Genomic DNA, 11,005 nt, shown 5'->3' with positions numbered 1-11,005 from the left:
GTATATGTATATGTATATATATATACACAGTGAGGAAAATAAGTATTTGAACACCCTGCTATTTTGCAAGTATTCCCACTTGGAAATCATGGAGGGGTTTGAAATTGTCATTGTAGGTGCATGTCCACTGTGAGAGACATAATCTAAAAAAAAAAAAAATCCAGAAAATCACAATGTATGATTTTTTAACTATTTATTTGTATGATACAGTTGCAAATAAGTATTTGAACACCTGTCTATCAGCTAGAATTCTGACCCTCAAAGACCTGTTAGTCTGCCTTTAAAATGTCCACCTCCACTCCATTTATTATCCTAAAATAGATGCATCTGTTTGAGGTCATTAGCTGGTTACTGTTGGTAATACACTAAGACGTCATGGTTTGAAATCATGCATGGCACGGAAGGTTCCCCTGCTTAAACCAGCACATGCCAAGGCCCGTTTTAAGTTTGCCAATGATCATTTGGATGATCCAGAGGAGTCATGGGAGAAAGTCATGTGGTCAGATGAGACCAAAATAGAACTTTTTGGTCATAATTCCACTAAACGTGTTTGGAGGAAGAAGAATGATGAGTACTATCCCAAGAACACCATCCCTACTGTGAAGCATGGGGGTGGTAGCATCATGCTTTGGGGGTGTTTTTCTGCACATGGGACAGGGCGACTGCACTGTATTAAGGAGAGGATGACCGGGGCCATGTATTGCGAGATTTTGGGGAACAACCTCCTTCCCTCAGTTAGAGCATTGAAGATGGGTCGAGGCTGGGTCTTCCAACATGACAATGACCCGAAGCACACAGCCAGGATAACCAAGGAGTGGCTCTGTAAGAAGCATATCAAGGTTCTGGCGTGGCCTAGCCAGTCTCCAGACCTAAACCCAATAGAGAATCTTTGGAGGGAGCTGAAACTCCGTGTTTCTCAGCGACAGCCCAGAAACCTGACTGATCTAGAGAAGATCTGTGTGGAGGAGTGGGCCAAAATCCCTCCTGCAGTGTGTGCAAACCTGGTGAAAAACTACAGGAAATGTTTGACCTCTGTAATTGCAAACAAAGGTTACTGTACCAAATATTAACATTGATTTTCTCAGGTGATCAAATACTTATTTGCAGCTGTATTATACAAATAAATAGTTAAAAAATCATACATTGTGATTTCTGGATTTTTTTTTTTTAGATTATGTCTCTCACAGTGGACATGCACCTACGATGACAATTTCAGACCCCTCCATGATTTCTAAGGGGGAGAACTTGCAAAATAGCAGGGTGTTCAAATACTTATTTTCCTCACTGTATATATATATATATATGTATATATATATATATATATATATGTATATATATATATATATATGTATATATATATATATATATATATATATGTATATATAAATAAATATATAGTCACGGTAAAGATCCAATGAAGACGATGAATATAGAAAAGTAACAAAGATTCTTTTAATAAGTAACTCAGAATACAACCATTCGGTGAGACAGCGTACAAGGCACAGACAATAACCAACCATGAACTGAAAACAAGCAGGAACTAAATACACAGAAGACAACGAGACAACAGCGGAACACAATGATGATGACCATGATGACTGGCAGGTGCGGGTAATGGTAGAAGAGGTGCAGGTGTGGGCCAAGGAGGATGCTGGGAACTGTAGTCCAGACAATGAGGAAGACAGTGACAGTGATGATTACAATGACAGTGACGATGATCGTGATGGTGACATATAAACATTTTATGTTAGATGTGTTTAATCGATTTGACAGCATTGTTATTCCATTTAAGCCTGAGAAAACGTCCAACATCATTTGTTTGCTGATGCCACTTGGTTTGATATTTTTTATTAAATGCAATGACATTTTTATATGTACAGTATGCTTTTTAGGTCACTGTATTCCAGATATATTGAAGTAGTGATACATTTAAAGTTGATCATATTAAATATCTATAGTAATTAAAAAGTAGAGATTTAGTAAGGATGTAAAACTTATGTGCATTCAAATTCATAAGTCAGACTAAGATTCAAGCAGATATGTTTTGTAAAAAAAAACCTTTGTGAGTTTTCTAACATGCTGCCCTGGAGCTCTCTGACGTGAACCACCATATTTACAGAGTGGGAATGTTGTAGTGACACAGGACTTTAAAAATATCTACTTTTATATATGATTTTTTCTATTTACAGTGCTCAAATAACTTTACTGGCAAATAGTGCAAGGGGAAGCTGAGAATACATGACTGTTGAACTAGACTTAACCTTAGTCACCAAGATAGCTCCTAACAACTGTACATTTACAATTTGAAGACCTCAAATTAAATTCAGCTGCTTAATAAAGAGACTAAAGAGAAATAATTTTTAATGTAAGAATACTCCAATAAAAAAAATGTTGTAAAAAGTCTGTAGCTCAAAAATTTGGCTGGACTTTCTGAGAGATTAATAAAATACCTGCATGAAAAATCAAACTGTCACAAACTTGAAAAAAGGAGGCATATTTAGTATTGAAATAACCCCTGTAAAAAGCCAGAGTAGTGAAACTAATAATTTATGATTGAGAGATTTTCATCATTAATAGGTCTTTTTATTTGTATTTCCTCTATTCAGTTGCTTTTTTCTTCTTCTTTTTTTTCTTGCATTAGTCTCTTTTAGTACACACTTCCTTATACCTAGTCAAAAACATTCTGAACGTGATTCTAAGGCAAGTTAGAATACTGTAAAGTTTAGGAATTTTCTTTTATTTGGTTTTGCAAGATAGTCATGAATGGCATTTACTGGTCAATTAAAACCATTTTCAGTGATTTCCACATATGTATATACAGAACATGCACCATAATACGAACACCTTCTATTAGTATTTTTTTTTTTTTCCTGCTGTGTGAACACAGGGAGCAACACCATCTAGTGTTTCTAGAAGGTGCTACTTCCCTTACCCAAGCCAAGGCTATGTGAGGTAATATTTTTGCTTGTTATTGCCCTCAACAAAAACTATAACAATCACTATTAAAAGGTTTTGGAAGCTTATTGGTCAAATTCAGATACCAGATCTCTCAAATACAAAAGATGAGTAGAATGAGCAATATTATATCTCGATTTGCTGTTTGAAAGTTTTGCCTCGCTTCACATTTGCATTTGTCAACTTCATAGTCAAATTTGCAGCTTCATCAAAGACAATGTCACTAATACTCATAAATACATTATGACTTTTGTGTGTCTTGGTCCGAAGAGCATCTTTGTCTGAATGAGTTGAAAATAATTTTGCAGTAAGAGATTTTTATAGAATTTAAAGAGGATCTATATGCTTTTTTTACATTGTCAACTTTCTTTAGAGTGTAATGTTGCAGTTTGAGCATTAAAAAAGCACAAAGTCACTCCAAAGGGAGTTATTCTCTATATCAGTAAGCACTGTTTCTGAACTTCCTAAAATGCCTCGATTGCAGTCTTGAGTTTTCTTCCGGGAACGTGCATGTCACAATATCCCTCATTTAAAGAATTCTCACCCAAGACATATGCAAAAAAAGGGGGTGAGGCCTGGTTGAGTTGGGTTAGTAGTTGTTGACATTTCCGAAACACTCTCGAAGCGGCTGACTAATCAAACACACTGATCGAGTCGACCAATCAGAGCATATTGCGCTTTTCGGAAGGACGGGATGCATAGAGACAGGAACTAAACAGAGCGTTAATGACCATCTGCAACAATGTAAAATATGTGAAAAATAATGCATTTTTCGAACATTCAAGCATGAAAACCTATTTTAGCAGACTCCAAAAACAAAATCAAGACTTTATAAAAAGGCATAATATATCCTCTTTAAAATGACCGTCCTTGCAGGGAGTCCAGTGTCTTGGTCTAGCATATTTCCTATATATAACAAGAAGATCAAAACAATAACTTTTTCTAGAATAAAAATAAATAAATAAATATATATATATATCAAATCATGTATATACCGTGTATATGCACGATTATACATAGATTATTTTCTTCAGACAACCCTATTATATGGTTCAGTTAGCACTTTGCAAAATAAATAGAGTAAGTTGAGTGTTCTTGAAACACACTTTAAATTCAATACATTATGAAGCTGAACCAAACTAAAAAAGATTGTTTCAGTTTGTGGCTAATGTAAAATTCTGGAGTGAATGTTAGTGAATATCTACTCATTACCAAACAGCAGAGAAAAGCTGAACTAAGTTGAACTTCTGACTTATTTGATCATTGGCCAGATGCATTGGTATTGCTTTTTTCTTTAAATAGCTTTTTAATTCAATTCTGTTGTAATAATAACCCATGACCTTTACAATTCTGTTAGTTAAACAATTAAACTAAAGTTAAATATGTGATTCCATTAGCAGACATGATAAATATAGCCTCTAGAACAGAGGCTATATTTTTGCATTAGTGCAGAAACAAATCAGTTGAAACTGATCCTACAGGATAGGGGTGAGATGGTTTGTTCACATTCTGAGGCACATTCACATGTGCATTCATTTCGGTTTATTCTTATCATTTGCACAAAGCAAACTGGTGTAGTCACATATTCTTCATGTCATTATTTTGTGTGTTTTTCTTCACCAACACACCGCACTCCATCAAGTAACATTGGTGTTCCGTGGTGGCGCTCTGTGAAAGACAATAGGTGGTTTATTATTTTAGTGGAGGGACATTTTTCCATTTACAAATTAATTCTCACAATGTTTCTTAATAATCAAATTGAGCCATTTGGGCTTTTTTAATAAAAATCTAATTCAGAATCCATTCTATAAAATATTACCAAAAATAGTAATATTACCAATTCTGGTATTGTTTCCCAAGCAGACTAGAAAGTTTAGAGTTTTGGCTTACATTTGTGGCAAGTGATGTGAATAATATTTTGGTAACACTTTATAATAAGGTTACATTTGTTTGCATAAGCTAACGATAATAGTTTAAATAAAATAACAAATACTTTTATTAAAATACATGTATTAATCTTATTTATGAATATATTGCTCATTGTTAGGTCATGTTAATTAAACTTCTTTTTCGGATATTACCTTTTATGTATTGTAATTTAGCTGTTTGTGAATGTAAAAAGTCTACAGAGTTTCAAAGATCACAACAAATGGCCTGAATGGATTCATCAGTAATTCCAGTCTTGCTTCCTGCAACCTATAAAGGTTTGTAACAAATTTGCATAACGCCTGCCAATGGTTTTAACTGGCTGCCCACGAACACTGTAGTTGAAGCCGAGGCCTGGTAGAGTTTGGTTTGTATTGTCGACATGCCGGGAAATCCACTTTCCATGCACTTCCAAAGGATGAGGATGCAATCACAACAGACTGGGCCATCTGACCAATCAGTGCAGAGTAGACTCTTAGAAAGGAGGGGTTTAGAGAGACCAGATTCTTGATTGAACCATTTCAGACACTGTGAGAATAGGGTGATGCTGCAATGTACATTATCAGAAAATGAAAGTGTGTTTTTATTAACCTTGGATGCATGTAAACCAATTGTAGGAACTTTAAAATAGCATAATAGGGAAACTTTAATGCATTAACTAATGGTTACAAATGAAACCTTATTGTTAAGTGTTACCAGCAGTATTGTCATTTCATGTCATTTAAAAAAAAAAAAAAAAAAAATATATATATATATATATATATATATATATATGATTTCTCCTCTCCCAGCTTATTATTCAGAGACAGCTACTGGTCCAAAAAACAACACACTTGACTTCACCTCATGAAGGCTCTGTTATGAACGACTAGAGATCTGTCAGCAGTTGGTGTGTGTAGAGAGTGTATCTCACCCATAACTCTGGCCTGTAATCTAACTCGAATGCTGCTGTCCCTTCTGCTCCTGTTGACCAGGGTGAGTTCCTCCTGCACCACTCCCTCCTGCTGAGCGCTGTACTCGCAAACCACCCGTACTCCCCCTTAAAAGAGCAGAGAAAGACGAAGCAGAGAAGCCAATGGATGGGATGGATACAGATAGAGAGGGGTACAAAGACATACCCCTCTCAAAAATAACAGGGACAATAAAAAAGACAGGTGAAAGTAAAAGTATCAGTGACCAGCATAAGATTGAGGATCGAAATCATTATAAAGAAATAATCATCTAACTGAGTGCAAAGTGCTTGCATCTTCTTTTAGAATCCAAATTGTATTCTCGGATATGGCAAACCTTCCTAGATTTCCCTAGAGATTCAACTGTGGGAAAAATGAAACCACTATAAACGCACTAAGTGTGTTTCAGCTAATGGAGAGAATGATGACGGATTGAAATAGGAGTGTGGCTATTGATCGTAACATGACGTCTAGCATTTGGCTTGATGTTTTATTACCTGTCAGGGATACAAACAATCTTTTATCCACATTAACTGCTCTGATAGTGCTACTTACACTGTTCAAAAGTTTGGAATAATTTAGTATGTATATATACACTCACCTAAAGTATTATTAGGAACACCATACTAATACTGTGTTTGACCCCCTTTCGCCTTCAGAACTGCCTTAATTCTACGTGGCATTGATTCAACAAGGTGCTGAAAGCATTCTTTAGAAATGTTGGCCCATATTGATAGGATAGCATCTTGCAGTTGATGGAGATTTGTGGGATGCACATCCAGGGCATGAAGCTCCCGTTCCACCACATCCCAAAGATGCTCTATTGGGTTGAGATCTGGTGACTGTGGGGGCCATTTTAGTTCAGTGAACTCATTGTCATGTTTAAGAAACCAATTTGAAATGATTCGAGCTTTGTGACATGGTGCATTATCCTGCTGGAAGTAGCCATCAGAGGATGGGTACATGGTGGTCATAAAGGGATGGACATGGTCAGAAACAATGCTCAGGTAGGCCGTGGCATTTAAACGATGTGGCATTTAAACGTTGTGGCTTCACAAATGCTTTGCTGCATACCTCGGTTGTAACGAGTGGTTATTTCAGTCAAAGTTGCTCTTCTATCAGCTTGAATCAGTCGGCCCATTCTCCTCTGACCTCTAGCATCAACAAGGCATTTTCGCCCACAGGACTGCCATATGGCAGTCCTATGGGCGAAAATGGATGTTTTGGGAAAATGGGAAAAACTGGATGTTTTTCCCTTTTCACACCATTCTTTGTAAACCCTAGATATGGTTGTGCGTGAAAATCCCAGTAACTGAGCAGATTGTGAAATACTCAGACCGGCCCGTCTGGCACCAACAACCATGCCACGCTCAAAATTGCTTAAATCACCTTTCTTTCCCATTCTGACATTCAGTTTGGAGTTCAGGAGATTGTCTTGACCAGGACCACACCCCTAAATGCATTGAAGCAACTGACATGTGATTGGTTGATTAAATAATTGCATTAATGAGAAATTGAACAGGTGTTCCTTGTTTGTTTGTTTGTTTGTTTGTTTAGTTTATTTATATCAGGACAATGTGCAGTTACATTAAAAAGATGGCTGCACCAGATTTAGCACTATGCTAATTTCCATCTGTAGTCCTACACAGTTAAAATTACATAAAGTTATTCAGTTAAAGTTAAGACAGTTAATACAATATAAAAAACAGTTTACAGAGAAGGTACAATATACAAATATAAAGTGCAAATTACCAATTTGTGTGCAAAAATTAGCTAGTTGCAATGTTATAAGGTACTAAATATATAAAGTGCAACAGTTTTTATTTTTTTATAACACACAAAACAATACAGTGTAAAAGCCATCAAATGGTACCCACGAGGGTATCATCTGATGGCCAGATACCTGTCTGGTACTTTTAGTGTGAACAGGACTGGTGGTCTAAAAGCCAGTCTTTGACTGTCCGTGAGAAACTGTAAAAATCTAATAATCCTTTAGGTGAGTTTATATATAGTACTGTGCAAAAGGCTTAGGCACATTAGCATTTTCACCAAAAAAATTGTTTTAAGTCATTTTTTTATATCTTTTGCTGTACTGTGTCAGTAGGAAATATCAGCTTACATTTCCAAACATTTCTTTTGCCATTAATTGTAATAATCCAGTGAAATTTTTGAATGCACAAGGAGTCTGAAAATACATGAAGTAATTGAAAAAACAGAGACAGGCTAAATCTGTAGCAACGTCTCCAAGATGCTTGAAGAAACCTACCTGCAAAGCTACAGTACTGTGAAAAGTTTTCAGCATTGTGTAAAAATGCTGTAAAGTGAGGATGCTTTCAAAAATAATGTCATAAATAGATTTGAATTATCAATTAACTCCTATTAAATAAATCAAATCAATTTTTGGTGTGACCCTTTGCTTTTAAAACAGCTTTTTTCCAGGTACAATTGCGCATAGTTTTTAAGGTAGCTTTGCTGGCAGGTTTCTTCAAGTCTCAGTTCTTCTGGATTTAGTCTGTCTCAGTTTCTTCTGTATCTTCATGTAATCCCAGACAGACTCGATGATGGTGAGATCATACCGGCTGTCCTCTGGCTCATACAGCAAACACTACAGCAAAATATACAAATAACTGGCTTAAAACCATTTGTGTGTTAGTGTCTTGTGTGTGAAAATACTAACATGCCTTAGACTTTTGCACAGTACAATATATTTATACACCTACATGTTTGGCACATAGAAGGCCTTGGGACTGAGAAAACATACTGGGGGTGCAGGGTTTACCTCCTAAGAAAAGTATGGCCCATTTTTTATATTTTGCTCAAAGTAATAAACTACTAAAAACAAACAATGTATACATCTAATAATCAAAACTCTCCTCATAAGCACAAAAAGTTAACAAGTTTTTTGTCGTCCCTTGCCAAATTACAACATTGTTTATTATGAAATGCTCTTAATAAATTAAATTCATATGCTGATTAATAATGATAAATGTATGGAAAAAAAACTGCACAGCACCAGAGAGTAATCTTGACGGCAATCGCAAGAAAATGGATAAGTAGGCTACATAATCAAATTCACAAATATTACACCATTTAAACATTATTAAAAATACATAGGCTACTGAGTTCCTAAAACAATCTTTGTCAAGGAATACACTTGTTTGTTCACAGTTTGAACGTTCTTGTTTCTATTTGTTTAATTTCAAGATCTGAGGTGAATTATCAAGTTTTGCTTTTACAGCTCCAAAGCTGGGAGCACTAAATGATATTCAAAGTCAAATGGCATGCTTTTAACATTAAATAAAGCACATAAACAGTACCTGAGATTATCATTGCCACACTTTGTGTTTGTTGTTCCAGCAGCAACATAGCAGAAAAATATAAACCGTTTCTAAAATAGAATTGTCGCGTGTCACCGTCACGGCTGGTAAAAACTATGATTAACATGGAAAAGATACCTTTTATCGCGCGTTTTGATTTCATTGTGAATGGTTAAGAATCTGGACTCTTTAACAAAGGTTGCTTGTTCAATCCCAAGCAAGACTGAGGCAGTTTCAAAATCACAAGTATTGTTCGTTATTATCGTGCCCCTGAGCAAGGCACTTAACCCAGGTTGCTCCAGTGGGACTCTGTCTGTAATAAGGCTACTGTAAGTAGCTTCAGTAAAAAAAAAGTCTCTGTTTAACTGCTCTCCTCTTAATAGGGTTAATGTAAATATATGAACACACAAGAGTGGTAAGCAGCCTTTGATAATTGATATAGAGTATAGTAAAAGCTGGTTTAAAACCACCACAAAAACACATACCCTCAGGGCGTGGAGTGATGTGTGTTGCACGTAGCCGTGGTTTTGCCGTAGCACGAAGCGCGGGGGAAAGGGTGACATCTTTGCCCAGTGTTGGGACTTGGGGCAAAGAAAAGACGATTTGATATTTGTGATGGCTCCTTAAAAATCCCACCTGAATAAAGAGTTGAGCAGTCAGCGATCTCAGCATGCAACACATCTTATACTGGCAATGCTATTTTTTTAGATTATAAAATGTTATTGAAATATATATCTTTTTTCTTTGCTTGTTTATTTTTTTTAAAGATTTTTATAACTCAAAACTGGAGAAAATGCTTTCTTTGCACCTTAACGAGATATGCACCATCAGGCTCTGGTAGAGCTACAATGAGTTTATCCTGAAGGTTTTCATCACAGCTATTGTTAATGGAAGCGTCTTCGTCATCATCAGGGAAATGTACTCCACCTTTTGAAGTGGAGCCTGGTCAAGAGAAAGCAAGGGTTGAGTTAAGATCACAGAGATGGATACTGGACCAGAAGATACATGCTGAGATGATTAATACAGGCTGCACCCAGTATGGGGGAGCTGTTAGAACAAACACACTCTGAACGTGTTAGAGACGATGAGAAAGTACAATCTATAAATATATTAAGCACATTTAGTTGAAGTCCTAATGTCCATGCATGTTCATTATTTAGACACACACACACACACACACACACACACACACACACACACACACACACACACACACACACACACACACACACACACACACACACACACACACACACACACACATACACACACACACACACACACACAGAGAGAGATACTGACTTTTCCTTCCTGTTGCCATGTCGACATAAGGCCAGGGAAATCCAGAGATGATTATTGGCATCAATGTGATTTCATCTCCAAATAACAGACACTGACTCACAGAGAACGAACCCTGCAGAGGAACAGAAGACGCATGTGAATCTATGATCAGATTGTCCAACAGTATAATGTCTTATACTGGCCTGTATGTGTGTGTGTGTGTGTGTGTGTGTGTGTGTGTGTGTGTGTGTGTGTGTGTTTATGTATATATTTACACCATGGTCTGTCTAAATACTCAATTCTGATTGGCTGGAAGGTGTGAAAAAAAAAAACAGTTTAATGCACATACTGTATGGCAGTCAAGTCAGTTGAATCACCGTTCTATATTAATGTGCTGCTGTCATTAACTGCATTTCCATACCCTTCACATTGCGCAAATTGAAACTGCGACTTGAAAATACGTCCAATGAAAACATATCAATTTAGCAAAAACTGCCATATAGTGCAAAAAATAATAATAATAATTACGCTTGCAAAAATGCAATGGTAACAGTATTTTCGCATTTATAGTTCATC

The 11,005-nt window shown here is 36.3% G+C and overlaps 1 protein-coding gene across 1 annotated transcript; it reads right to left on the bottom strand.

Moving 5' to 3' along the window:
• Positions 1 to 4,552: 4,552 nt before the first annotated feature.
• Positions 4,553 to 10,469, bottom strand: adisspa (adipose secreted signaling protein a; the record flags this gene model as incomplete). The annotated part of the gene is made up of 5 exons (XM_081361404.1): positions 4,553 to 4,623; positions 5,795 to 5,920; positions 9,634 to 9,784; positions 9,957 to 10,090; positions 10,451 to 10,469. 5 exons carry the CDS (start codon positions 10,467 to 10,469, stop codon positions 4,553 to 4,555), a joined length of 501 nt encoding a protein of 166 aa, XP_081217530.1.
• Positions 10,470 to 11,005: the final 536 nt, after the last annotated feature.

Source organism: Scardinius erythrophthalmus (assembly GCF_964197995.2).
Source record: "Scardinius erythrophthalmus genome assembly, chromosome: 3".
Classification (NCBI taxonomy): domain Eukaryota; kingdom Metazoa; phylum Chordata; class Actinopteri; order Cypriniformes; family Leuciscidae; genus Scardinius; species Scardinius erythrophthalmus.
The sequence above is the reverse complement of the archived record's forward strand: the minus strand, read 5'-3'. Positions and strand labels throughout refer to the sequence as shown.